The 27,365-nt window shown below is 41.6% G+C and overlaps 1 protein-coding gene across 14 annotated transcripts in view; it reads left to right on the top strand.

Annotated features, from left to right (window-relative positions):
* RIMS1 (regulating synaptic membrane exocytosis 1) overlaps positions 1-27,365 on the top strand; it is a 417,175-nt gene that overhangs the window by 130,351 nt on the left and 259,459 nt on the right. For 12 of the 14 annotated variants that reach the window (XM_088471298.1, XM_088471230.1, XM_088471248.1 and 9 more), the window contains exon 1: positions 20,696-21,452. In XM_088471298.1, coding sequence (XP_088327424.1) covers positions 20,780-21,452 — 673 coding nt within the window. In that variant the 5' untranslated portion in view covers positions 20,696-20,779. Of the gene's footprint in view, positions 1-19,663; positions 20,002-20,592; positions 21,453-27,365 lie in introns of those variants that run through there. The other 2 variants (XM_088471345.1, XM_088471265.1) reach the window with 2 other exon arrangements.

Consider the following 27,365-nt stretch of genomic DNA (forward strand, 5'->3'; position numbering starts at 1 on the left):
TGTACTATTAACTTGCAGGTGTCCCTTCCTGAATGCTGTACTGTACCTTCCCTTTTCATTCAGCACAGCATATTCTAGTCAGTGACACTCACTATATTTTATTTTAGTTCTCTGTTTGGGTATATAACTGTCGATAAACTCATGTGTTCTTTTATGTATATATTTTGATGACCTATGCTTCCAAAACATTGTATTCCCACAGGCTTACCATTTTATTTTTCAGATTTATATGTAGTAGACTTTTTCAGTAAAAGCGATGTCGTTCTAATACCTGATTTTTAAATATTCAAACAAAAATGTATTTTACAGTTTCAGGCCAAATAATTTAATTTTGAAAAATATGTAGCATAAAAAGCCTTATATTCTATTCTACCAAAGTCGAAATAAATTACAGCTAAATTATTATTGGACATTCATGTAATCAGAATTCTTTTGCCGACGTAGACATCTGAAATCCATAGCAGGATTAAAATACTGTGTATTTTTAGAAATGATCTGACCTAGATGCACAATAAAACATGGCTATCTTTATACTATGTGGGTATTTATAATATGTATCATGCATGGAATATGTACAGAGGTAGGTATTGACGTGGGCCTCCTACTTTTTTTATATTAAGAATAACATTTTATAGCTGAGAATACTTAATGGGAATACTCCTGTATGAGTCGCAGACAAGTGCTACTATGGCCCGTATTCAATTAGTTTTGCGTACGCGATAAAGTTTGCATGCCGGACTTTTCGCCTACATCGCGTATTTTAGCCGCAGAAACTGATTGTGCGCGTACCCGTGATTCCCACTATTCAATTCCAAAAGTCACGAAAACGGAGACAGGCAAAGTCAGAGCAAGCGAAAAGTGGTGTCAGAATCGGAGAAATCAGCCTGAACCCCCCAAAAAGTTGCAGAAACATTGGGGATCAATGTAGTAGTGCCCGATTAGCCGTAATACAACTGTTTGGGGTACTTACGTTTGCACAATTGCCACAGATTAGCGTATTTGCACAAGTGGTGAAGAATAACATAAAGCAGTATTTTTAGGAGATAATAAGTAGTCCTGTCCAATTTAGGTTACCTGAAAATGGGTGCTAGCATATTTTAATGTCTCTAAAATGCAGTTTTCATTTTTATGAATTTCCACCATCATAAAAGCACCTGCAATTCCAAACACTCTTGACCCCTTCTTAGAGCACCCCCCAGAACCTTATTTCGCTAGTTTGCGAACTTGTACCCCCACTTTGGGCTTTTTCGCCCACAAGTACTTTTTTGGGGTGTTCTACACTTTTTTTTATTTTTTTACGCAGTTGTCCTTTGGGGGGCTGTCCCAAGGGTGCTGAGAGGTTCCCCAACCTCTGCACCCCACAATAAAAATGTTGCACTTCTTTTCTCCTGCTATTCAGAGGAGAATCTTTTTCGCCTATTACATTGCATTAATTTTCCGCGTACGCGAGAGTGGATGGAATTGAATACGGAGATAAGTTTCCGCCTGGCGAAAAGTCGCAATCAGCGATACTTTTTTGTGGATCTCGGCTTTTCGCTTCTAATTGAATACAGCCCTAAGTCTCCAGATGTGATACTGCATCTGGTCACTGAAATACATGCTTCCCCCAATTAGAATAGTCACAACTCTTCAACATTGTGGGCGTTATGTATAAAATAATTTTTGCAGTAAAACCTCTGAAAGTTTCATTTTCTGAGGTTTTACAGCATCTATATGGTTCTCCATAGGTAAGAATAGGGTCCGCAGCAGATACCGTAGATAGCTGCTGTAGTCCCCCAGCACAGTAGTCCTCATGGGTTTCTATGGGGCTGTGATATGGCCTCATGTACCCAATGCTGATGTACCCAATAGGGTTGTGTATGGGATACCGATTAGAATACCGACAGCGGCATCCTGACAGTCAGAATCCCGACACCATCAGGTAAGTAACCTAACGCTAACCCTTACCCCTACCCTTTCCTTCCCGATGCCTGAATCTAACTTACCCCCTAGTATCTAAACCTAACCTCCTGGCACCCTAAACCTAACTCTCCCCCCTTAGTGCCTCTCCCTAACCCTCCCCCTAGTGCCTAACCTTAACCCCTAAACCTAACCCTCCCCCATAACCCCAGATACTTACCTTCGGGATGCCGGCAGTCGGGATACTGGAGCTGGTGTTCCAACGCTGATGGAATTTCCGGCGCCAGTATTTTGACCGTCGGCATCCTGCATGCTGGGATGCTGACTACCTCCATACCCAATAATCAAAGTCATTGTAGCCTATTGACTACATTTCTGCAAAGTGACCCAGAGACTGGTATCTGATGGATCCTTGCGGTGATCGCTTGTACATGCGCATTACATCACCCAGGTCAGAACCCGGAAGTGATTACCTCGTAGGAAAAGCTAGGTATCGTATAGCTTTCCAGACAAGAAGATGATGGAGCAGACTTTACCACAGGTACTGTAAGATGGAAGTTAATGATCACATTATAAATGTGATCATTAAAAATCTCATCCTGTGTATCCTGAATATGCAGCTGTTTGGGTATGTGTCATGACAGGGCCATAACTGGGCACATCAGTACCTTATGCCAGCATGCATGTCATGCCGCCACGCAAAGGAGATGTTACCAGCAGCTCTGATGAATGCAGCGCTGACTGGGTGTCCTCACGATGCTCGATCGGCTGCATATACTGTGCAGGGTTCCCATCTGGAGTGTCCACAGGACGCTGTGCAGGTGCTACAGCAGCAATCCTGGTTGCAGGGTGCAGTTCCAGGCACCCTTCTAGCCAATAGCAATGGCCTATAGGTAGGGATAGTGCCGCATACAGAGCCTCTGCGCTCTCTGCAACGGCACTGGTCACCCATAGCTAGTTACGGCCTTGTGTCATGATCAATTCAACTCTGAGTCCTTGGGATCAAATTATTGGTTATATTATCTCTCAATATGCTATCAATAAGCAGCATATACTACCCACTTACCTGACGGGTAACAAGGTAAACCTCTAAACCAACTGCGACCAGGTGATAATTTAGGGGCAACAGCAGACCCTTTATACAATTGCTTAATATCTTAACAGTTACATTTCTCACTGTATAACCCAAGTCATTTTCTCATAGATTATAGTATATACTAGTCTACTAATTTACTGTCATCAGAAAGCCTAAGGTTATAAGCATTAAGAGCAAGGACTAAGATAAGATAAATCTTTATTTTACCAAAGGTACAATGCTTATACAAGAAAAAGAATAATACTGCACAACTGGTTACTTAAAAATTAGACAACATAAAAATGCAATTTTAAAACAAAAGGAATAAACAGAATAATCACCTTTGCCCTAGAATAGATATTATACCTGGGAGGCAGGCCTGAGACAATGCCAGGTGGGTGATTAGTCTCATTCACTATTTTAATACCACTCGCACCCTGGCCTTGGTGCGAGTCGGATTAGCTGCCCTTTCATGGTACCAACATTGCAAGCCTTCGGTCTAGATGGTGACTTTATTCTGGGATTCCAGGCTCTCCAATCTGTGCCTTCAGATAGGGTCTTGTTAAATGGGCTTCTGTTATCTCCCTTTTCTATAACACATGGCACTAGACAGAGGTGCCCTTTCTCGCCCCTGATCTTTGCTCTGGTCATTGAACCACTAGCAGCTCAGATCCATCTTGACCAGTATATTAGAGGGCTGTCACTTGGTAAGAAGGAATACAAAGTGGCCCTTTTTACTGATGATGTCCTCTTAACCCTAACTTCTCCTCATATGAACTCTTCCAGACCCTGGCTCTATATGGTACTCTCTCAGGCTAAAAGATAAACCTCTCTAAGACTGCCTCTCACCCTCAACATATCACCCAAGGTCTTCATCTCCTGCACCATAATTATAACTTTGCCTGGTGCTCCTCTAAAATCAGATACCTGTGAGTTTTTATAACGGGTTGTCACGATTCCATGTGCAGTGAACTTCCCCCTTATGCTTAAAATGATTACATTTAGACATTATTCGTTGACAGGAACTCATTATTTCTTGGTTTGGCAGAATAGTGGTGGTTAAGACCCTCCTTGTTACTGTTCTAAAATCAAAACTATTACAAGTGCATAGATGGTTTATTCAGTTTGTTTAGAGACTGAAACCACCACGCATTAGCTTGCTTACATTTGTTGCCCTACCACCAATGGTGGAAACGGGTTCCCTGACATTCATCTTCTTTATTATGCAATCCACTTAAGTCAAGCAGTAACCTGGTTTGTGACTTCATGGGTACCTAGGCAGGTCTTGTAGAAGCTATCTTCTGTAACAGTCCCTCCATGTCTTCCATTGTTGGTTTATCTGCCTCTGATAAACTCGAACCGGCATGATTCCACCCAGTTATTGCTTTTTTAGCTGGGATCACTGTAAAATCCACTACAAGACCACCTCCTATCTGTGCCCCATTACTCCTCTATGGCACAATCCAGGATTACCCCAAGGTTTCAGTCATACTCGCTTTAACTCATGGATTAGGGGGGCGTTAGGGTGGCATCTGACCTTTTTGATTTGGGCCAAAGCACCTCTTTGGGTTCTTTTGAAGAGTAAGTTTGGTTTGCCTACTATTAGCTGTTATGCTTACGTTAAAGTTTGACACTTTATTGACTGTCTCCCCCCTAACTCAATTACTACATCTCTTGACTCCATTTGAGTCTCTGTGTCTTCAATGCCCTCTGCTAAAGGGTATCATATTTGTCCTTTATAACCTATTACTCGAGCTTCAGTGGGAGAAGGATCTGGAGAGCCAACCTGATGAGGACACCTGATCTGTGCTGCGGCAGAGGGTCTCTAACTTCTCTATCTTCTCCTCGATTAAGGAGAATGCATGCAAGATCTTCTATAGTTGGTACCTGGTACCCGCTCATATACACAAATGTACAACTCCGTCTTGGAGGAGAGGATGCAGCGAGATGGCCCTTTTCACATATTTGGTGGTTGTGGGATGAGGTTACCTGTGTCCTATCAGATATTCTTAAGGTACCACTGAATAAGTCGCCTTTTCTCCTTGGCTGCCTACTAGAGGGCCACAATAAACATGCTGATAAATTATTTTTACATATATTGATTGCGACTTGGTGTTTGATTGCTAGGCAATGGAAGTGTATTGATCCTTCTCATCAGCAATTCATGAATAAAATTTGGCACCTGGCATCCATGGAGAAAATATCTGCTTATTTACACAATTCCTCAAACACATTTCTCATGGTTTGGTGTGACTGGTAGATATATATATATATATATATATATTTATATATATATATATATATATCTGCAGTCAGGTGCATAAATATTGGGACATTGGCAGAATTTTCATATTTTGGCATCTATTCACCACCACAATGGCTTTGAAATGAAACAAACAAGATGTGCTTTAACTGCAGACTTTCAGATTTAATTTGAGGGTAATTACATCCAAATCAGGTGCACGGTGTAGGAATTACAATGGTTTCTATATGTGCCTCCCACTTTTTAAGGGGCCAAAAGTAATGGGACAAACTAAACAATCCTAAATCTAACTTTCACTTTTTAACACTTTGTTGCAAATCCTTTGCAGGCAATTACAGCCTGAAGTCTGGAATGCATAGACATCACCAGAAGCTGGGTTTCATCCCTGGTGATGCTCTGCCAGGCCTCTACTGCAAATGTCTTCAGTTCCTGCCTGTTCTTGGGGCATTTTCCCTTCAGTTTTGTCTTCATCAAGTGAAATGCATGCTCAATCGGATTCAGGTCAGGGGATTGACTTGGCCATTGCATAACATTCCACTTTTTAGCCTTAAAAAACTCTTTGGTTACTTTTGCAGTATGCTTCGGGTCATTGTCCATCTGCACTGTGAAGCGCCGTCCAATGAGTTCTGAAGCATTTGACTGAATATGAGCATATAATATTGCCTGGAACACTTCAGAATTCATTCTGCTGATTTTGTCAGCAGTCACATCATCAATAATACAAGGGAACCAGTTCCATTGGCAGCCATACATGCCCATGCCATGACACTACCACCACCGTGCTTCACTGATGAGGTGGTATGTTTTGGATCATGAGCAGTTCCTTTCCTTCTCCATACTCTTCTCTTCCCATCACTCTGTTACAAGTTGATCTTTGTCTCATCTGTCCATAGGATGTTGTTCCAGAACTGTAATGGCTTTTTTAGATGTTGTTTGGCAAACTCTAATCTGGTCTTCCTGTTTTTGTGGCTCACCAATGGTTTACATCTTGTGGTGAACCCTATATATTCACTCTTGTGAAGTCTTCTCTTGATTGTTAACTTTGACACATATACACCTACCTCCTGGAGAGTGTTCTTGATTTGGCCAACTGTTGTGAAGGGGTTTTTCTTCACCAGGGAAATAATTCTTCTGTCATCCACCACAGTTGTTTTCCGGGTCTTCCGGGTCTTTTTTTGCTGCTGAGCTCTCCGGTGCGTTCTTTCTATTTAAGAATGTTCCAAGCAGTTGATTTGGCCACACCTAATGTTTTTGCTATCTCTCTGATGGGTTTGTTTTGATTTTTCAGCCTAATGATGGCTTGCTTCACTAATAGTGACAGCTCTTTGGATCTCATATTGAGAATCGACAGCAACTGATTCCAAATGCAAATGTCACACCTAGAATCAACTCCAGACCTTTTACCTGCTTAATTGATAATGAAATAACGAGGGAATAGCCCACACCAGTCCATGAAATACCTTTTGAGTTGATAGGCCCATTACTTTTGGCCCCTTAAAAAGTGGGAGGCACATATAGAAACCGTTGTAATTCATCGTTCACCTGATTTGGATGTAATTACCCTCAAATTAAATCTGAAAGTCTGCAGTTAAAGCACATCTTATTTGTTTAATTTCAAGCCATTGTGGTGATGAATAGAGGCCAAAATATGAAAATTCTGTCAGTGTCCCAATATTTATGCACCTGACTGTATATGTATTTGCAGCTTATTTAATGTTCAATATAGGATAGGCTTAGGTAAAAGGTCTGGAGTTGATTCTAGGTGTGACACTTGCATTTGGAATCAGTTGCTGTCGACTCTCAATATGAGATCCAAAGAGCTGTCACTATCAGTGAAGCAAGCCATCATTTGGCTGAAAAATCAAAAGCAATTTCTTGGACAGGTGTGGGCTATTCCCTCGTTATTTCATTATCAATTAAGCAGGTAAAAGGTCTGGAGTTGATTCTAGGTGTGACATTTGCATTTTGAATCAGTTGCTGTCGACTCTCAATATGAGATCAAAAGAGCTGTCACTATCAGTGAGCCATCATTAGGCTGAAAAATCAAAACAAACCCATCAGAGTTAGCAAAAACATTAGGTGTGGCCAAATCAACTGTTTGGAACATTCTTAAAAAGAAAGAACGCACCGGAGAGCTCAGCACCACCAAAAGACCCGGAAGACCACGGAAAACAACTGTGGTGGATGACAGAAGAATTATTTCCCTGGTGAAGAAAAACCCCTTCACAACAGTTGGCCAAATCAAGAATACTCTCCAGGAGGTAGGTGTATATGTGTCAAAGTCAACAATCAAGACAAGACTTCACAAGAGTGAATATAGAGGGTTCACCACAAGATGTAAACCATTGGTGAGCCTCAAAAACAGGAAGACCAGATTAGAGTTTGCCAAACAACATCTAAAAAAGCCATTACAGTTCTGGAACAACATCCTATGGACAGATGAGACAAAAATCAACTTGTACCAGAGTGATGGGAAGAGAAGAGTATGGAGAAGGAAAGGAACTGCTCATGATCCAAAACATACCACCTCATCAGTGAAGCATGGTGGTGGTAGTGTCATGGCGTGGGCATGTATGGCTGCCAATGGAACTGGTTCCCTTGTATTTATTGATGATGTGACTGCTGACAAAAGCAGCAGAATGAATTCTGAAGTGTTTCGTGCAATATTATATGCTCATATTCAGTCAAATGCTTCAGAACTCATTGGACGGTGCTTCACAGTGCAGATGGACAATGACCCAAAGCATTCTGCAAAAGCAACCAAAGAGTTTTTTAAGGCTAAAAAGTGGAATGTTATGCAATGGCCAAGTCAATCCCCTAACCTGAATCCGATTGAGAATGCATTTCACTTGATGAAGACAAAACTGAAGGGAAAATGCCCCAAGAACAAGCAGGAACTGAAGACATTTGCAGTAGAGGCTTGGCAGAGCATCACCAGGGTGAAACCCAGCGTCTGGTGATGTCTATGCATTCCAGACTTCAGGCTGTAATTGCCTGCAAAGGATTTGCAACAAAGTATTAAAAAGTGAAAGTTAGATTTAGGATTGTTTAGTTTGTCCCATTACTTTTGGCCCCTTAAAAAGTGGGAGGCACATATAGAAACCGTTGTAAATCCTACACCGTGCACCTGATTTGGATGTAATTTCCCACAAATTAAATCTGAAAGTCTGCAGTTAAAGCACATCGTGTTTGTTTCATTTCAAAGCCATTGTGGTGGTGAATAGAGACCAAAATATGAAAATTCTGTCAATGTCCCAATATTTATGCACCTGACTGTATATCTATCTATATAGATCCAAAAGTACGCCGGCACTCACGGGACTTCTTTAAACCAGAAAATTATCAACTGTTTATCACAGGCTTGAACTCCAACGTTTCAGATTATTTTAATCTTTTTTCAAGGATACAGCACAATAAAACAAAATCAATTCTTACCTTATATAGTAACACCACACGTGCACAATTTCCGTCCGACTCTTGCAACTTGTCCACCCCGATGACGTCACGTGTGTGCGTCCAACCTGACGTAACACATCAGCGAGGCCACCTGAGTGCGGGCGGTTGCCTAGGGACAAGACGCCAAAACATAAAGTGAATCTAAACCAACTCCATTAAAACAGGGGATGCATCTATAGACTGATCAGTATAGATAGGAGCGTCTACTAATGAAGACGAGCATTACATGTATACAAAAAATATGATAAAGGTGACCGAAAATACTATCAACTATACATAAAGGAAAGATTAAATTCATAAAGCTATATTAGAGAAAACAGTTTAGGGACAGTTGTTCATTTAAGCCAAAAGGTTGAACAGTGTTCAACCAGGCAATCCAACGTGCTTCCAGTTGCAATAGAGATCTTTCTCTGTCACCCCCTCTGATATTTTGGGGAATACAATCGATAATTTTATACCGAAGGGAAGGTAAAGTATGTCTCATCTCTTTAAAATGGCGATTATTATTATTATTATTAATAATTGATAAAAAAAACTTTTATTTCATATACCTAAACCATCGTAAAAAAGCATCCTAAAAAAATCCTAAAAACAAATGTAAGCTTGAATACCTACCACCCGATTGTTCACATTACACAATATACAATAAAATTGCCATAAATAAACAACACTGTTTTATACACAGATAAATAATTCTAAAAATATATACTCTTTCATATATATAGCAGGTTGTCTGTCCGGCACTCCACTTCCCCATCCAGCAACACACCCGTGTGTCTGACCTTAGATAATAGTATGTACACAATGATGGACGGCACTCCATTTATCCAAACAAAGAGACATAGGCAAAGCTGCTGTAGTCAATGTTTCAGAGGGGGTACCTCTTTTATCAAGACTAACACATATATGAAAAAGCAACATACATAAATACTTACCGCAGTGCAGCCCTCCTCCCCACGGACGCCAATGACGTCATCAAAGGCAGACAGATACCGACATCCCAGCAGCCTCCAGGGGTCGTGGCCATGCAAAGTGACCCTACACCATAGTTACAGAAAATACAAAAGCCGGCTGTATGAAGGAACAGGAAGACAATTAATATAACCATCTGTTTTAACATTTAAATTGCCAGATACAGAAGACTAAAGAGCATTAATCACAGCTACAACCTGACATTAAGATTTACGACAAAGTAAGGAAAACATCAGGCTATTCTCTAAATAATACTGTATAAAACCTGAGATACTGTGATATAGCGTCCTTACAATCTATAAATAAGAAATATTTTTTCTTAAAACAATGCGATGCATGAATACTAAAAGATATCTGAAAAAAATTAACCAGTACAATACTGTGTCTAGGATTATATACTTATATCTTATATAAGCAAGACATAACCAGACATAGAAGGAAAGAAGGGAGGGAACAAACTTGAAACCATATAGTATAGTTACCCGCATGAATAACCTGAATATTGTGTTAAAGGAATAAGGGAAAACAATTCATTGAGACCAAAAGGGTGCACCGTATTCAAGGTGTGGTATCATCTGGCCTCTTTCTGTGATAAGACCTGATCCATATCTCCCCCTCTAATACTGGTGGGGACCCAATCTATCATTTTATATCTTAGAGTAGCGTAATCATGTTTATAGTCTCTAAAATGTCTAGCAACAGGCTGTTATGACTTCTTACCCACAAGGGCCGCCCTGATACTAGACCTATGTAACGCCATGCGTTCCTTAAGCTGTTGCTAGGTTTTTCCTATATAGAATAGCCCGCATGGGCATCTTATATAGTATACCGTGAACCTGCTAGAGCGAGTTAGAGCAAATCTGATTTTACATTTTCTTCCTGAATGGGGGTGCTCAAACATATCCCCAGTTTCCAGGAAAACTGCAGGTCATGCACCCGGTACATTTATAGTTACCCAGTTTCCTTGTAAGGAAATGGTCAGGCCTTTGAGCCCTGAAAGAGGAAATGTCATTATGAACAACAAAATCCTTGATATTTTTCCCACATCTGAAAGAGGGCATAATGGAAGTGTATTTTAGCATAGGGATAGATTCGTCGGTAGTCAGAAAAGAACTTTAAAACAAAGTGCGCAAAAAATTCCTTGTCATCAGCTACCCGTGTGGCACCAAAACACACAATTTCTGTCACACAGTGGTGCATAGACAAGTTCAATCCAAACCTAAAAAGTACTTCTTTCCAGAGTTCAAAACACAGTTTTTTCTGTAATATGTTCACGATTCACTTCTAATTTTCTGATGGTGTGAAGAAAAGGAATATAATCCTCCCAAAGACGTTTATATCTCAAAGAAGAGAGAAAATAAAAAATGATATGCAATACTGTCATATAACACATAACATATATTATACATATATTATACACTCACATTTAAAGAAATAAAAACCAGCATACATCACCGTAAGATGAGATCTTTGGCAGTCAACAGCATACAGGGCGAAGCAAGGATATTCCTCAGGTGTTTGTACATCAGAGCCATACACAGCATGTCCCGGGAACCTGCTGTTACGATTCTCTCGCACAGGAGAGATCACAGGACTGCTGACCAGTGCTAGGTATTATGGAGGAGTGGCAGTCCTTTCACAACTAGGGCTGGCTGGAGTGTGGCTGTGGGATGATAGCACTACACAGAACAATATGGTCGTAGGTATGTCAGGGACTGAGGAGCAACTGAGTAGTCAGGCAATGAGTGGCACGACAATACTAATTGCTGCAGGGCAGGAGTGACCTGGACTGATAGGTAGCAGGATAACAGACAAGCCTGGACTGGACTGGGCTGGACAAGACAAGAATAGACTATGACAAGACTGATAGAAAAACAGACAAGGACGGGACACAACAAAATAATCACAGGATACTAGATATGGCCTAGAGGCCGTGGTGCTGTTTAGACAGCCGGGACTCTAGACAGGAAGCAGCCTGCGGGCTGGTGCCACTGCTGGGGCAATTGCCGTAGATAGACAGTCCATGGTTTGATAATGGCTTTGAGAGCCGATGGTGCGGCAAGGGTGCCGATGTTGGGGCAATTGCCGTAGATAAGCAGTCTAGAGTTTGATAATGGCTTTGAGAGCCGATGGTGCGGCAAGTGTGCCGATGTTGCAGCGATGGTGGCGATGTTGGGGCAATTGCCATAGTTAAACAATCTATGGTTTGATAATGGCTTTGAGAGCCGATGGTGAGGCAAGTGTGCCGATGTTGCAGTGATGGTGCTGATGTTGGGGCAATTGCCATTGATAAACAATCTATGGTGACTTTGAGAGCCAATGGTGAGGCAAGTGTGCCGATGTTGTGGCAAGGGAGCTGCTTGGAACGGCTAAGAAGCCAAATGAGGAATGTTGGCAGCATGGGACCTGCTGGATGCGGCTAGGAAACCATGTGGAGATTGGTGGTAGCACGGAAGCTACTTGGAGCGGCTGGGAAGCCATATGGTGAACGTTGGCAGCACGAGAGCTGCTAGATGCGGCTAGGAAGCCGTTTAGAGATTGGTGGTAACACGGAAGCTATTTGGAGTGGCTGGGAAGCAATATGGTGAATGTTGGCGGCACAAGAGCTGCTAGATGCGGTTAGGAAGCCGTTTGGAGATTGCTGGTAGCATGGAAGCTACTTGGAGTGGCTAGGAAGCCGTATGGAGATTGCTGAGCAGACGGCAGCACGGGGACTGCTAGATGCGTCTAGGAAGCCGTGTGGGAGTTCAGTGAACAGGAGAACAGGAACAACCTGACTCTGCAGCCAGGCCGAGAGAACTCACAGACACTCTGTAATGCGGCCTGTGTTGTCCGGTTGACACAATCAGCTGAGATGGTCTAGGCAGGGTCCTAAACAGCAGACAGGTGGATTCAGATGCTGCAGTAACACATAATGGAGGCAGGATCCAGATACAATAACCAAAGTACTCAGTAGACCGGCAAGCACTTAGGACCTGAACACAGCAAACATACACTGGTAATGACTGCATAACCGGCCATGAGATCAGGGCTGGGTGTATACTTATGAGATGCAGGTTCCAACCAGAGACCATTCCTGGAGAGTGATTCCTAATTAAAAGGCATATTTGTACCTGCTCTGCAGAGAGAGAGAGCTAGTTAATTAGTGAACACATGAAACAACACAAACACAGACAGACCTGAATGACAGGCTATGAATTGACACAGACAAGACAGGATTTCCAACTTCCTGCAAAAAGCCAGAACAAGGATAGGACATGATGCAGTATCCCAGTAACAACTATGACTGGGAATTGCCACCAAGATGATTTGCTAACCGCAAATCCTAACACCTGCATAGGAGCTCCTGGTCAGATTATCCAGCGTTCCACTTCTGCTAACACTGTCCTTGTTTCCTTTGTTCAGCTTAACGCGTTTCAAATCATTTATGGTCCTTCCTCAGAAGCTTAAAGGTACTGTTGCCCGGACCCCCTCTATATACTCCCCCAAATTACCTTCAATTAACCACATGACAACTGTATTGGGACCACTGGTGATCGCCGTGACTGGAAGTTCGTCACCGGCTGTTGCGTCATGCGTTCCATGCGCTGGCCTGGAACGCAAACCATAATTGCATCACCGGATATGAAGTTTTTGCGTTTCAAAAAACAGGAAGTTTTCCTTGTATTCAGTTTTTTAGGTTTATGTAGCACTTTATTGCACAGTCCATTAAAGCGAAAGTAAGATGTAATATTCTATATATGTCTTCCATATATTCCATATAAATCTCACACTTGTGTGATGCCATGAGGCGGTTCTGCTGGGTTGGCCTGGGGGGTCCCGTGCCCTGTATTTGTTCCATAGGAGTTATAGGGATCTGCCTGATGGAGGTCATCTGGATATGGTGGGCAGGTCCATAATTATGGCCATCATAATGCTAAGAACCTCTTTGATGCAATTTAGCAGTATTATTATTAGGTTCAGCATGGTTAGAGTATGCACCTGCATTTGTTTCATTTTCTGTTTGCAGCACTGCTAGTCTCAGCAGGTAGCACCTCATATTGTGCTTAGATTGTGCAATCTAGGGCCCCTCTAACTATGTATTATATTTTGTAGTAAAGGTAACAAAGAACTTTTTATCTTCAAATTTATTTTCTTTATTTTTATAGATAAGTAGTTCTTGCCATGGTACTTTTCTATCCCTTACCGCACTGTCTTTAATAAGTTTCACTGGGTATTTCTACTCCAAAAAATGGGCACTGTAAACCTCAACTTGTTCATCAAATTTACTTTCCTCAACACAATTCCTCCTTTAATGAATAAACTGTGAGAAGGATATATTGAGCTTCCATTGGTCTAGATGACAGCTATTAAAATGTACATAACTGTTACTATTAACAACTTTGATGTACGTGTAGGTATCAATATGTTTGCCTCTACTTTCTTTAGAACTTAATGCATCCAAGACTAGATCTAGAAATTCAATCTTTGTATTATTAAAATTATGTGTGAAACGTAAGTTCATATAATTGTTGTTCAGGTAGGCCATAAATTCTTCAAAACAATCCTGCCTCCCCCCCATACAATTAGAACATCATCTATGAACTGCTTAAACAATTTAATATGATAAAAAAATTGATTATATGTATTATCAAAAATAAACTTACTCTACCATTTGCCAAGGTAAAGAAATGCAAAACTTGGTGCAAAAAGTGTTCCCATAGCGGTACCACACCTCTAAACCACATACTGATCCTGAAATTGAAAAAAAATATTTTTTAATATAATTTATGCATTCCAATAAGAATACCCATTTTGTGTCAGTTACACCTGAATCCATTTTTAAATAGTCATCCACTGCATGCAGCCCCTTATCATGTGGGATGCTAGTATATAGTGCTTCTATATCAATGGTGTACCAGTCATAGCTGTCCAACCATTCAAATCACTGGCGTAAATTCATCCCAGACGCCCGGAGGCAAGTTATAATTTGGTGCCCCCCCTCGTCACAACTGCTGACACTGTAATGTAGCAATTTGCATACAGACAGGCTATAGATAGACAAAGGTGGCAGCTGATGGTCTGACATGGAGCTCTCCACTAGTGTATGGTGGCTTCTCAGGTGGCGGGAAGAGGTGCCATGTGTTGGGCTGCCATGACGGTACACTCCTGGTACATAGTAACAGCCCTAAGTGGGGTAAATATGTTGCGAACAATGGAGGAGGTGCCCCTTCAATGCTGGAGCCCGGCGGCAGGCGCCTCCATTGTCTCCCATTGTTCTGCCCCTGATTCAAATCTGTCTACAATTTTTAATACCTGTGTTGAATCCTTAAAATATGAGTTAAGTAGGGTGACAGTCTTTAATATGTAAATCCGCATATTCAGATAATCGTGATGTCGCTGAATCAAGCCCTGAAACAATAGTGTGCCCTGGTGGACTGACAAGCTGTTTGTGTATTTTGGGCAAAACATTTAAAATTGGGATCCTTGGATGATCCACTCTGTGCAGAAGTTTTAGGCAGGTGTGGAAAAAATGCTGCAAGGTAAGAATGCTATGAAAAATAGAAGTGTTAATCGTTTATTTTTATCAATTAACAAAATGCAAAGTGAATGAACAGAAGAGATATGTAAATCAAATCAACATTTGGTGTGACTACCCTTTGCCTTCAAAACAGCATCAATTCTTCTAGTTATACATTCACACAGTTTTTTAAGGAACTCGGCAGGAGGTTATTCCAAACGGAATTTAGTCAGTATCCCGGAATGCGGAATGCCAATGGTCTAAATACCGGCCCTGGAATCCTGACAGTGTCAGGACCCTGGCTCCAGTATACCGGCCACCAGCTTCCCAAAGTATTGGGGTTTGGGTTAGGCACTAGGGGGAGGGTTAGGCACTAAGTGGGGAGGGTTAGGTTTAGGGTGCAGGGAGGGGGAGGTTAGGTTTTTGGCACTAGGGGGAGGTTAGGTTTAGGCACCGGCAAGGGAGGGGGAGGTTAGGTTTAGGCACCAAGGAGGGAGGGTTAGGGTAGGGGTTAGTAGTGGTATACTTACCTACGGGTGTTGGGATTTTGTCTGTCGGGATGCCATTGTTGGTATTCTGACCAGCGACATCCTGACCGCCGTAAACCCATACCCAACCCATTCCAGATCTTCTGTGGATGTAGGCTTGCTCAAATCCTTCTGTCTCTTCATGTAATCACAGACAGACTCAATGATGTTGAGATCAGGGCTCTGTGGGGGCCATATCATCACTTCCAGGATGCCTTTTTCTTCTTTACGCTGAAGATGGTTCTTAATGACATTGCCTGTATATTTGGGGTCGTTGTCCTGCTGCAGAATGAATTTGGAGCCAATCAGACGCCTCCCTGATGGTATTGCATGACGGATGAGTAACTGCCTGTATTTTTCAGCATTGATGACACCATTAATCCTGACCAAATCCCCAACTCCATTTGCTGAAATGCAGCCCCAAACTTGTATGGAACCTCCACCATGCTTCACTGTTGCCTGCAGACACTCATTATTGTACCGCTCTCCAGCCCGTCTTTGAACAAACTGCCTTCTGTTAAAGCCAAATATTTCACATTTTAACTCATCAGTCCAGAACACCTGCTGCCATTTTTCTGCACCTCAGTTCCTATGTTTTTTTGTGCATAGTTGAGTCACTTGGCCTTGTTCCACGTCAAAAGTATGGCTCTTTGTCTGCAATTCTTCCGTGAAGCCAACTTCGGGCCAGACTTCTCCGAACAGCAAATGGGTGTATCTGGGTCCAACTGGTTTCTGCCAGTTCTGAGCTGATGGCACTGCTGGACATCTTTGAAATTTCAAAGGGAAGTAAGCATGATGTGTCTTTCATCTGATGCAGTAAGTTTCCTTGGCCGACCACTGCGTCTACTTTCCTCAACGTTGCCCGTTTCTTTGTGTTTCTTCAAAAGAGCTTGAACAGCACATCTTGAAACCCCAGTATGTTTAATCATACACCTGACTATAATCCCAGAAAATCCATTACTGTGCAAGTGTACCTAGTAGAATTAATGCTATTGATGATTTAGATTTCTCTACTTATTATTCCCTTTTCATTTTGTTAATTGATAAAAATAAACTATTAACACTTCTATTTTTGACAGCATTCTTACTTTGTAGCATTTTTTCCACACATGCCTAAAACTATTGCACAGTACTTTGTGTGTATGTATATATCTCTCTCTCTATATATATATATATATATATATATATATATATATTTATTGTAACAAAGAGTATTGAAATGAGGACTCCTGACAGGCAGGTACTTGGTGAAGAGGTGTCTTTTTAATGGTGCAGACACTGCACGTTAGCATACGTGAGCATAGGCCTGGACACACACAGGCATATAACACAAAATAAGCAAACAACATAAAAGTAAATGTCTCAGCACTCCTTGTGCTAATGTCTGTAGACCCTCCAGGTCCTGGCACCCTAATGCTAACCACCAACCCCAGCCTATCCCCTGTTTAGCTTATCCAGAATCAGGAGCAATGAGCTACAGGTGTGTGAGAGTTTTAAACCCTTCCTGTACTGCTGACTTCCTGCTGACTCTGGGCAACCTGGAAGACAAGGAGTTCCATATCTCCACTTTGAGCTGTGCAGCCCAGAATACCCGGAATTCCAAACTTCTATTGTAACAGCAGAATGTGCTGGTATGGTTTTCCTCTCCCTTGGAGGGAGCTTATCCCACCAGACTGTGGGCAATTCAGATGAGTGACAACCCCTCTCACCACAATATATACTGTGTTAATATATATATATATATATATATATATATATATATATATATATGTATATATACATACAATTTATATATATGCAATTTATATAATGTTTGTGTGTCTATATATATATATGTCTGTATATGTATATAATATGTGTATAAGGCTGTAGGGGGCATATTTACTAAAGTGACAGTTTTTAGAAGTGGAGATGTTGCTAATAGCAACCAATCAGATTCTAGCTATTATCTTCGAGCAGGTGCTAGTTAAATCATAAGTAGAATGTGATTGGTTGCTATGGGCAACATCTCCACTACTAAAATGTCTCACTTTAGTAAATGTACCCCTAGGACACAAGTGGTAGCTGCTGCAACTCCCTGTCGGCCATCTGCTGAATGCCAGGAAGAAAGCAGCTGCAGCTTATCAAGATGCCGCCAGCCAGTGATTGGCCACTGGACAGGACTTGGCCACTGATCTCCTGAATGCCGGGCAAGCTCTCTGTCAGATACACTCTAGATGATGCTGTGTGCGGAAGCTCTGATCGCGGGTGGCCATGGCTGCCGTCCCCTGGAAGCGTAGATCTTGATATAAACCAGTCTCCAACTCAAAGAAAAATCTAGTCCATCTGGCTGGGGTACTCAGAGGTCCCCCTTCCTGAGTGCACCACTGATGATGTGTCATTGTTAAAATTTTGACAGGCAACATGCCGATGCTCCCAAAATTTTGACATGTGAAATGCCGACATTATCAGAATGTCGACATTATCAGAATGTCGACATTAGGGTTAGGCTGCGGGACGGGAGGGTTAGGGTAAGATGTGTGTGTGGGGGGATTAGGGTTAGTCGCTAGAGGGAGAGTTAGGATATTTCTCTGTTGCACAAAAAAGCATTGCACATTTTGCATATTTAGAATTTAGAGTTGGTTAGATTAGGGTGTTGTTTACATATATCAGGCTACTTATTAGAGCCTCATTCATATGTTAAAGGATGGTGCCAGCCAAAGTTGAAAATACCCATATGAGAAAGCAGCTGTGGGCGTCCCTATGCTCGGGTGATCTTTGGAACTATTAGTATGTTTTCGCAGCTGTGTACCGCGCAAAATCGCAGCTGCCATCGTATTAGCGTCCATCTCTGCATCAGGCCCAGAGTAAATGTTGGTTACTAACTTAAAATCAGCAGCGGCTCTTGCCGCTGCTGCTAGTCTGGCCGTAGCTGGTTGGGTCCCGGTGCTTGCGCAATTGAGTCTGGCAGATGCCAGGACCAGCGAATGAGCAGCGGTGGCGCCACGCATGCGCATTAAAACAGGCTTTTGGGGACTGCATTGTTTGCAGCCCCGGGAAGCCCTGAAGGGCTGCCCAAAAGGTAGAGCAGCGGCTTCCAATGGAAGCCGCTCTCTGCTAATCGCAGCCCGGACTGGCAGTCCCAGGGGGAGGAGACACCATCCCCTGGGGCTGCCTGTCCTGTGCGTAACTGGCAGGTGGCGTTTCCAATGGGAAGCCACCACCAGTCACAGTGTAGCCAATGCAGTCATGGACTGCACTGCCTCACTGAAGAGGATGATTTTACTGGGGGGACTGCAGCCTCGCAGACCCTAGGCAAAATCCGCCACTGCTTAAAATACTTGTTTTTTTGCATTTTTCTGTTTTTCATCTCTGTAGTTTACTTTTTTATGCACTAAACTATAGCCCCAGGAGAAAAGCATATAATATTTACTTATGACAGTTGTCATGTATCGTTTGTCTAATTCTCGCATTTAAAAATATTAACTTTACGGATAGAATTAATAAAGGTTTGCCTTCTGGTTTCTTAGTCTGACAGGGCTTATAAAGGTTTAGAAAATACAGTAAGTCAAATCTCCATAATCAATCAATCAATCAATCAATCAATCAATCAATCAAAAGGTTATAAAAAAAGTAATCATCTTTGATGTATGAAGTCACTGGTATTTAACATGCCAGTGGATAACCAGCTTACCATTAGTGCATTGTAAAACAGGCTATGTCTCAGCTCTTTGTTCACATGGAAGGAGGTGACAGCAAAATGAACGGATTTGGCCATAAGGGAAGTAAATGATGTTTTGGGTACACTTTAAGCTATCTAAAGTAATGCAATATTAGGATTCATTAATTATGGTTCATAGTGGCAATATTAGTATGAGAGGAAATGGGGTGTATGGCATGAAGCTAAACAACATATTGGTAGTTTAACACTGAGATAAATGATGCTTGCTCAAGTTACTTGGCACTTACACTTGTCTTCTTCTTATGTTTAGATTATGTGGGTTTGCAATTTGTGCCGAAAACAACAAGAAATTCTTACAAAATCAGGGGCTTGGTTTTTTGGAAGTGGAACACAGCAGCCAAGTCAGGATGGAACATTAAGTGATACTGGTACTGGTGCTGGATCTGATGCACCAAGAGAAAAGAAAGCAAGGCTTCAAGAGAGATCTAGATCTCAAACCCCTTTAAGTACTGCCGCAACAGCTGGTTCTCAAGACACCTCACCTGTTAGTTTACAGTCTGATCATAGCAAAGGTTCAGAACAGTCATTCCAGTCTGCAGTTGACGAGCAGAAGACTTCAAGGTCAAGAAGTGAACCACCACGAGACAGGTAAGACTAAATGTATCATCACTGAACACTGCTGTACTGTATTTCTGCTAAAGATCCTGTGGCCTTAATGATCTGTTGACTGGGACCATTCTGTGATGAGTAACGTTAGTGTTTATTGGAAAACAACTCTTGCATACTCATCTCGCAGCATTTTTATCTCCTGTTTAATTATCTTTTCTTAGAACATATGTTTTGACCGATTGTTGATGCACACAAGGCTTGTTTTATTTGTTGGACAGGCCATGAAGGCCCAGACCAGTAGAGTTGCAGTTATGGCAATATACCTCCTTCAATACATGATGCTGGTTTGGAATTTATATGTAAAAATACTTCAGTTGACATTGGGAGATTGATGGTTGGAGCATGTATGCCTTCAGCATATAACTCCATGATAATTGTTCATTTAATGTTCTATCTGTACTCATTATATTGTGCAATTGAAATAGGCTGTATGCTGCATCTGTTTAGTAAAAATATAAGTTGGCATTGAACCACATTGTAGGCAACACTGTTAGTTCTGTTTATCATTTAAAAAAAATAAAAGAATAAAAAAATAAGTCAGTCATACTTTGTCGATGTGTTCCTCCTCAGGAAGAAGATTGTAGCAGTTTCAGAGCAGAATGGTAAAGTCTTAAAAGGTGAACGCAAAAGAGTCCAGAAGTTTTCCAATCAGCAAGGGCAGGGTTATCCAGATGAACATAAAGAAAGGAGGGAAAGCAGAAGACTAGGGAAGGGGAGGTCACAGGATATTCCAGAAAAACTAGAAGAAGGGACAAACATGACAGAAGATAAGCAAAGAGTTGACGATGAGTATCAGACAAGGTATAGAAGTGATCCAAACTTAGCAAGGTACCCTGTAAAGCCACAGCCTGAGGAGCAACAAATGCGCATACATGCAAAAGTTTCAAAGGCACGGCATGAGAGGAGACACAGCGATGCATCTTTACCACATACAGAACTAGATGAAGCTGAAGTCCCTGAGAACAAACTAGGGAAAAACTCTCTAGCACCAGGGACACAGGACAAGAGAATGGCAATGGATAGTCAGCAATCCTATTCAGTTGATAGGAATGCTGATGGTATCATTTCTAAGCCAAACCAAGTATCCAATCACAGCCCTCCAAGTCCCAGACACAGCCCTGTACCACCAGAACACTTAGATTCTAAAAACAATGACTCCTTCAAAAAGCATAGTCGGTTAGATCCCAGCTCTGCTCTTTTAATGAGAAAAGCTAACCGTGAAAAAATGGAGACAATGTCAAGGAATGATTCCCTTAGTTCAGATCAATCAGAATCTGTTAGGCCTTCTCCACCAAAGCCCCATAGGTCTAAAAGAGGTGGAAAGAGGAGACAAATGTCAGTCAGTAGTTCAGAAGAAGAAGGGGCATCAACTCCAGAATACACCAGCTGTGAGGATGTGGAAATTGAAAGTGAAAGTGTCAGTGAGAAAGGTAAGAGATTCCCTGTGATCTTTTATGGTAGTATTCCAGCAAGTGTTTTCTTCCTAGTTTCTTGAACAATTAAGTATTGGATAATTCTATATGGAACAAAAATTGCCACAAGGAATACAGTAGGATTATCTGATTGCAGTGACAAGATTCATCAGTATATTCTTAAGATGTATACTGTGTACCAGAATAGGCCAAGAGGCTGTGTATGTGAAGTACATAAATAACGGGTATAATATAGTGGGACATCTGTAACAGCTGGCATTCTCCACTGTAGGGGCCTATCCATTAGCAGATGTATTTCTGAGCGATGAAAGACAAAAGATATCCCTTGAATATTCCGGTGGCTGTGCTGAACGATATCTGTCATGTACATGACAGATTTTATCAAACGATGAATGATATCGCATAACATCATTCAGGGAGTGGATTTTTTTTCTCTGCAGCGCTCTGTAGCTGCTGCTAATATCTTTCGTCGTTTACAGCATATAAACTGCACGATATTGCTAATATCGTACAGCTACATGCGATAATTGACCAACATGTTTGTAGAGATGATAGATGCGATTTATCGGCCGCGGGAGCGCACATCTGTCATAGTTCAGGGCCTATCCATTAGCAGATGTAATGAACGATTGAACGATATATCGTTCAATCGTTCATTTTATCTGCTAATGGATAGGCCCCTTAATACGTTTTATCACCCCCTGATGTGGATTTGACTTCTCAGTGTCTTGGAGTTAGAATTCCGTCATCATTCTGAGTAGTGACTATTCTGGTACATGGTATCTGTTGGTATGGATGCAAGCCAGTTTAGATAAATGTAATATGCATGATAAAAACAGTTTGCGTTTACTATGTTGACATTCAGAATGTCCATATTCAACATGTGAACATTGACATTATGCATGTCTGCATTATTAACATATGAGCGTTAGGGTGAGGCTGCGGTTAGTGTAAAATAGTACTGTCGACATGCATTTTCAACTTGACAATAATATGTATGTGTCGTCATTGTAAATGTCGACATTTTGAACTTTGACATGGTATACCACACTCGATAAAAACTTATTGATGAACCTTCTCACTGCAATCAGATAAGCCTGTTTTACTTTTGTTAAAATATATTGTGCATAATTTTGTTCAGCTTTTGTAAACTGTCTAATATCAGCGTTTCCCTGTTGTTTATTTCTTTATATATACACTACATTGAGATAGTCATCCAGCAAATGTTCTTTTATTTGTATATTCATTAAACTGCTCATTGCAAACAAATAATATCCCTTTTTGTATCCAAACTTTATATAAGTCAACTGTGCCTACTTTCTCATCTGTAACATCAATGTGCAATGTGTAGGATGTTGACATTGTATATGATACTGATCTTCGTATAATTCAAATTAGAAGTACAACCGGTACCTTTTTTCCTTCTTGTTCTCAATGTCATTCCATCACACTGTGTCCTATTAAAAATTTGTTGTCTATGGTAACAAAACACAAGATAATTTGCAGCATATGGAAGTGACTTTTACCTCCACTTACTGCTACTCTTATTTACCAGCTTAATGTAAAACCTATTATGGATTGCATCCAGCTGAAAATTGCTTTATTCAGCAGAGCAATGAGAATAATCTTTACAAGTGTGTTTTGTACATCGCAGGGGCATATCACAATATATCTGAAATAACGTTGTGATGGTGGGGAGGCATTTGCCTACGCACAGCAGAATTCCTACATTAAAGCAAAGGAAAATAGACTGTTGGGCATCTATATGAACTGTTATATATTTGTGCAAGTTGTTAGTAGCTGTTGTATATTTAGATGGTTTGAGTACGGGATGTCGGTGTTCAGTATCCCGGTGGTCAGAATCCTGTCGTCTGTATTCTGAGCACCGGTATCCCGAGAGCCGGGATACGACTACAGGGTACATCCCTTTTAGATTAAACGGCCTATGCAATAATTTCTTGCATAAAACTGACTTTATGGGCAAAATGAAATAAGCGGCGGTTTGACGGCGGGTTCTATTCTATTCTAAACCCCGGGGGTTTGGTGGCGGTTTCTATTCTATTCTAAACTCCCGGGGGTTTGGCGGTTTTGCAGCAGTTTCTAATGGCAGCCCTGTTCTATTCTATTCTAAAATGTGTTTTGATGGCAGTTTTGCAGCGGTTTTGGCCTTAGTAAATCTGCAGATAGCAAAACCGCCACCAAACCACCGTCAAAACACATTTTAGAATAGAATAGAACATGGCTGTCATTTAGAAACCGCTGCAAAACCGCCACCAAACCCCTGGGGTTTAGAACAGAATAGAAACCTCCACCAAACCGCCGGGGTTTAGAATAGAATAGAAATCGCCGCTTAGTAAATTTTGCCCTATAGGTTATTTCTATATATTATATTCTTGAGGCTGTAAGTCATTTTTGCTCCTCGGCAATGGAGGAAAAAAATGGTTTGCTACTTATGGTTAAACTTGAACCCACTGCTATCGCCATTAGCAATAAGCAAGGCAGCATTCACAATTATTGAAAGTACTTTCAGGAAAAAGGAGGAGTGAGAAGGAATTCAACAGGGCCAGACATGGCATGCTATAACATGCTTTTTATAGACAGGGGGAGTATGGGGTGACCTTATATTTCAGTCTTTGCATCCTATGAATTCCAGTGTGAGTACAATGTTATATTTCATTAAGATACATTAATGTACAAAACTGTATAAACAATACATTTCAACATAAGTTAAATACAAATTAGCACTGATGAAACAATAAGGCAACACACTTTTTTTTTAAAACTGTTAATTCTCCATTTGGTTTTATTCTGAAGACTGTTGTACATATGGATCAAACCTCATGGAGTATTATCCTTGTGGTGCTGCACAACTCACAATACATAGAGCGTATCTAAAAAAAAATGCAAAGAAGCCAATTTAAGTCCTGACATGGAATTTTACTGTATCTGTAAAATCCCCAAAATAGTGTACCCAGGGATTTATTTGTAAATATAGACTTTTCTTTTAACATACAGTTTATAGAAGCTTATGTAAAGTTGAATGTATATAATATGCATTTTGCTTACTGTGCTTAGGGCCTGATTCATTACCAATTGCAACTTCGATTACGCACGCAGTTGGCCAATTTTTGCGCTCTGCACATGCATTTGCATCGTAATGCGCGTGCGCGAGGGCTCCACTGCGATCACACTGTCTATGCAGACCCATCACAGAGTGATTGACAGGAAGTAACTGTTTGGGGGTGGTGAGAGGGGGGTGGTCGGCGAAATGCAGGTGCGTCAGTGCGTTTGAACACCGTTACAGGGGCGTGCATAAATTAGCCACTTCGATGGTATAAGCAGCTTGAGCTCCCACTGCGTGCGAAGAGGTTATTCATTTCTAAGTAGGGTCAGACCTTGTGCAACTGTGTGTGAGGCTGCGATGGTACTCGATGTTACCGATGGTTTTGCTATTTTGCTAACTATTTATGGATATGTGTAAGGGGATGTGGGCGTCCTTATGTTAGGCTGCGATTGTATTGCTATTGCAAACATTAGAATATTTTCCCGCTGGACCTGCATGTTTAATCGCAGCTGCGATCGCAATAGCGATCCATAATGAATAAGGCCCTTCGATCCATATGCACACTCTGTTGCATCTTGTGCTGCTTATAAATCTATACATTTAGAGAGGCAGAATGGGTGAGAGTGGGGGCGCGCTAACATTGGCCGAGTACAATAGGCTGTAACTGAATTTGACGTATATATATATCTGTCAGGAGGTGTTTCTCTTGCCGGTGTTAGATCCCTGGTGCAATATACTGTCTGCTCTAATGATGATGTTTGGCAGATGCTTCTTTTTGGCTGATTGCGTCTTCTCCCCTCCCACTGATACAAGTATATAACTTATTAGTGTGGCTGTTATATCTTGTGAAATCTTGGCCATCTGTCTGAGATGCATCCAGCCCAGCATACACTTGGAATTAAGTTTTTCTTTTAAAATGCATATTATACCTGTGCTTTTGATGTAAAATGCATCCAACTCTACATGAGCTCCATTATTATTATGCGATATCCTCTGGCTTTCAAATTCTGCATCTAACTGGAGTTTTTAATGCAAGTGTATTACATAGAGACATAAATCCATTCTACTCTGTGTTCATAAACATTTTCTTTCATATTTGCATCTGCATGCATTTTCTGTATGTTTCTTTTCTTTTTTGCATGATGTTTGTTCCATTTAAGTGCATTCAAAGCATGTCATCGCGCTTAAAAAAAATGACTTCATCTATTTGGGGAGGGTATTGTTTACATACCCACTAGAAGTCAACTTGAGCAGTTTAACTAAGATTGTGCTATATTTTTCCTATTCAGGTCTATGGCTCATTCATTTCTATGTTCTATGGCCCATTTATTTCATTGGGGTTTTGTGCTACATGTACTGCAGAAACTCTATTGAAATTCAAGAATCAGCACAGCAGCAATGCATTTTGCCCACACAGGTTTTACTATTTAGGTCGATTTTGCAAAATCGATGATTTTCTGTGATTTTACAGCAGGATTTAAATATTTTTTTTTTAAATGCAAACCCACCATGTTGGAATGGAAAAGTTATACTATGCAATGAAATACACCAGGTTTTGCCAAAATCACTTTAAGTCTGACTACAAAAATAATTAAAAATGTTCTCTCTTGAAAAAACTCACATTATTTAATAAGCCCCATCAATAGAAATTAAGTTAATTTCTCTTGATATGTTATCAAATAAGGGACTTGTCTGGTTCCGGCCTAGGATCGGGCCATTACTCAGCTCAGCGCCGACTTCTCGCGCGGTCAGACGTCTGGTGCAGCGGCGAGTGACGCGCTGAGGATAATGCCTTTGGTACACTTGTCTTCCAGTTGCTGCTCCGTGATTTGGTTACCGAGGTTGCCATCATGGGAGCAGCCATGACAGTATTCATCACCTGGCTGACCCTCTGTGCATGATCTTTGTCAGCTAACGCTGCCTTCCAATGGACTGCTGCCTTTGGGTATTTAACAGGCTCTGGACAACAGGAAGTTGCCTGTACAACGTCGCTGCTACTATTGGTTGCTTGCCGTCACTACGTTCCAGGTTCCCTTGTTTTTCTACTCTCAAGTCTATTCTAAGTTCCTCCTGTGCCAGAGGTGCGTCTGAAACACCTTGCACGGGTACTGAGTACATCCTGTGAGTACAATCACAGCGGCATCCTCCTGTGCCAGCGGTGCGTCTGAAACACCTTGCCCGCGTACTCAGTACATGCTGTGAGTACAATCACAGCGGCATCCTCCTGTGCCAGCGGTGCGTCTGAAACACCTTGCCCACGTACTCCGTACATTCTGAGTACAATCACAGCATCATCCTCCTGTGTCAGTGGTGCACCTGAATACCTAGCCCACAGTACATTCTTCGAGTGCAACTACCGTGTACACCTCCTGTGCCCAGTCATCTGATACAGTACCTTGCCTGCATACTTAGTTCTACATCCTTGTACAGTGTCCTCGCTAGTGCTTCTTTCTGAAGTACAACCTCCTAGGCCTTATCTGTGTTCTAATCTCCATTCCCCACGTGTATCGGATATCTGATCAAAGGGCCGTGACCTGCTTGCCTGGTGTAGCTTAAACCCATATCCCACTTGCAGGGGTCACTGGTGAACACCTCCCAGCAGGTTAGACCCCGCGCCTTTGGTCGGGTCTCATAAACATCCGATACTTGTGGATGAGGAGGTCATACATCCAGGCCCCTCGCCTCCGATTCCTTCCACAACCCCAGACCTCAGCTTTCAGCTCCCGAGTAGGAGACCCTCCTGTGTCTAGCGTGACAGGACTCTGGGCCTGATCCAGAGCCGCTCGTAAGCGGCCAGTCGTTCGCTCCGAGCGATGTTCGCACATCTGCGCATGCGTATGGGTCGT

The sequence above is a fragment of the Taudactylus pleione genome, unplaced genomic scaffold (assembly GCF_031769625.1).
Source record: "Taudactylus pleione unplaced genomic scaffold, aTauple2 ptg000015l, whole genome shotgun sequence".
NCBI lineage: Eukaryota > Metazoa > Chordata > Amphibia > Anura > Myobatrachidae > Taudactylus > Taudactylus pleione.